Genomic DNA, 2,578 nt, shown 5'->3' on the forward strand with positions numbered 1-2,578 from the left:
TGGTCTCCTCAGGTCCTCCAAAACCAACAACAACTGGTCTCCTCAGGATCCCCAAAACTACCAACATTTGGTCTTCTCGGGTCCTCTGAAACCTCCAGTAACTGGTCTAATCAGATCCAACAACTGGTCTCCTCAGGTCCTGGACCTTCAAAGTGTTATTTGAAGAAGAGGGGATCTTCACAGTGGAAACTTGGACCTGGAACAACTTCTTTGAGCAGCGGTTTAATTGAACATTTGAAATATTTCACGTGTTCCACTGGAAATAAAATTGAAGGTCATGAGATGAAGAAATGTTTGTGATTAGTTTACATTCCACACCACGTCTCAACTTGGGTTGTTCTCAAATCAAACAGCATCATCTTGTGGATGAACTGGATGGATTATGGATTATGGATTAGTGCTGGAATCTGTGAACCTCAACTTTTCATTCTGAGGGTCGGTCCATCTTTGTTGGTTTCAGAGTCACTTTGCTACCAGAATCTAGGAGGGCTTCTTTGGTTTGGACTCTTCAACAAAAAAGTCCTTCAAGATTCAGGTGGAAAAATGTCTGTTTGAGTCTGCTGCTGAGTTAGGAGACCTGTTCTGTTTGTTTTTAAATCTTGGGCACAGGGGACGTACTCAACACCAGAAGTGGAGAGTTGTCGTCGTCAACGGTGCTGAACTTCAGCGGTGCCAATGATCCTGGACAAAACTAGTTTTTCTGTTTATCGTATCAAGAACACCAGAAGAACGTTCTTCTCTTTACCTAAAATGGCCAGTACGGTGCTGTCCTTCAGCACCTCCATGGATCCCGAGCACACGAAGTAGATGGCCTGAAGAGCGTCGCCCTGGCGGATGAGGAACTCTCCCGGAGCGCAGAAGGAGGTCTTGATGATGAGGGAGAGGGAACGCAAACAGCCCCTGCTGGCCGACTCGAACAGCGGCAGCTGCAGCAGCTCTTTGTTCAGGTGCATGGCGATATCAGCCCTCAGCTCATCGGGGAAGTCTTTCAGCAGCTGAAAAAAAACATTTCAAAACCGTGAGCGTTAACTACGGTTGAAGCTCTGCTCGCTCGTCTTTGTTCTTTTGTCAGAGCAGGACTGTGTGGGAAGGTGAAGGTAGCAGGCAAATAAAACCTTTCACCTTCCCACATATTCACAACTAACTGCTACGTGCACATCTCGGCAAACAATTATGAGACTTTCAAGCAGAGGGATCGTGCACGGCGTCAGTAATTCAAAGCGTAGATTTGTCTTTTGTCCGGCGTCGCCCCGTCCTACCTCGCTGACGTCAATCCCGTTGTTGACCGACCAGGTTGTCTGAAAACACTCCATCATGCGCTGCTCCAGGGCCTTGGGCAGCCGGTGCACACGGATGAAGTCCTTCAGGTCTTTGGTGCGGGTGTGGTAAAGGGAACGGCGAGAGTACATCCTCTGAATGATGGCCGTCACATTGCCGAAAACAACGGCATGCATCAACGCTGCAGGCGAGTTGCACAAACAGAGATGGAGAGCATTCCTTAGTGGGGTCAAAGGTCAACAGTGTGCTTAAAGTACAACCCCAGTGTTGACAAACACAAAGACTTCTAAATCTCATTAATTAGATTTTTACTCCCAGTGGAACCCAGTAAACACTTCACATCTTTAAACTAAGAAATGGAAGTAAATTTAGGAAAACGAGGTAACTTGATGGTATGGGGTTGAATTAGTGCCTCTAGCATGAGCAGCTTACACATCTGGAAAGGCTCCATCAATGCAACAGTACATACAGATCTGTGGAACATCTGCTTCCATCCAGACAGTCTTTGTCAGGGAAGCACATTTTAAGAAGATGCTTCAGACCTTCCACTGCTTGATGGAACAGGTTGTTCTATCGTGAATAGACCTCACCTTGTACACCACATCCAACATTTTGGAACTGTTTCTGAGTTTGTCTCACCTCCAATCAGCATGGTGCAAATGGAGAAGATCTTCTCGGAGTCCGTGTTGGCCGAGACGTTGCCAAAGCCCACGCTGGTCAGGCTGCTCAGGGCAAAGTACAGCGACGTCACGTAGGAGCTCCTGACCGACGGCCCACCGCTCAGCGTCGCCCCCGAGCCGTTCAGTGCCCTCGCTCTGCTCCTGCTGCCTGAACCCACCGAGCCGGTCCCGTTCAGCCCAGAGCTGTTCCACTGGCTGTAGTTAACCAAGCCCGCCGTCACGCTGCCCTGAGGCGAGTCGGACACGCCCAGCAGGGAGGTCAGAGGGGTCAGGAGGTATGGAGTTCCCAAACGCTTGGCCAGTTCGTGGAGCCAGCCTGATGGGGTCCAGAAGAGTTTGTCACTTTAATCAGAATGAATCGTGTTTGTTAGATGAAGTTTTCTACCAAAGTCCTCACAGCGCAGCACGGATACATGACACTGACACAAACCAGTCTACACTGACAAAAACCAGTCTACATTGATAACACAAACCAGTATACACTGACAAAAACCAGTCTACACTGACACAACCCAGTCTACACTGACACAAACCAGTCTACACTGACACAACCCAGTCTACACTGACAAAAAACAGTCTACACTGATAACACAAACCAGTCTACACTGATAACACAAACC

At 48.4% G+C, this 2,578-nt stretch overlaps 1 protein-coding gene across 1 annotated transcript in view; it reads right to left on the reverse strand.

The window, feature by feature from the left end:
- Positions 1-2,578, reverse strand: part of kcnh3 (potassium voltage-gated channel, subfamily H (eag-related), member 3) — a 37,022-nt gene that overhangs the window by 21,479 nt on the left and 12,965 nt on the right. The window contains exons 7-9 of the mRNA XM_037696498.1: positions 1,918-2,274; positions 1,260-1,459; positions 746-995 (exon numbers count right to left, since the gene is read on the reverse strand). Of these exons, the coding sequence (XP_037552426.1) occupies positions 746-995; positions 1,260-1,459; positions 1,918-2,274 (807 nt within the window). The remainder of the gene's footprint in view (positions 1-745; positions 996-1,259; positions 1,460-1,917; positions 2,275-2,578) is intronic.

The sequence above is a fragment of the Nematolebias whitei genome, chromosome 23 (genome assembly GCF_014905685.2).
Source record: "Nematolebias whitei isolate Nwh7 chromosome 23, NemWhi1, whole genome shotgun sequence".
Classification (NCBI taxonomy): domain Eukaryota; kingdom Metazoa; phylum Chordata; class Actinopteri; order Cyprinodontiformes; family Rivulidae; genus Nematolebias; species Nematolebias whitei.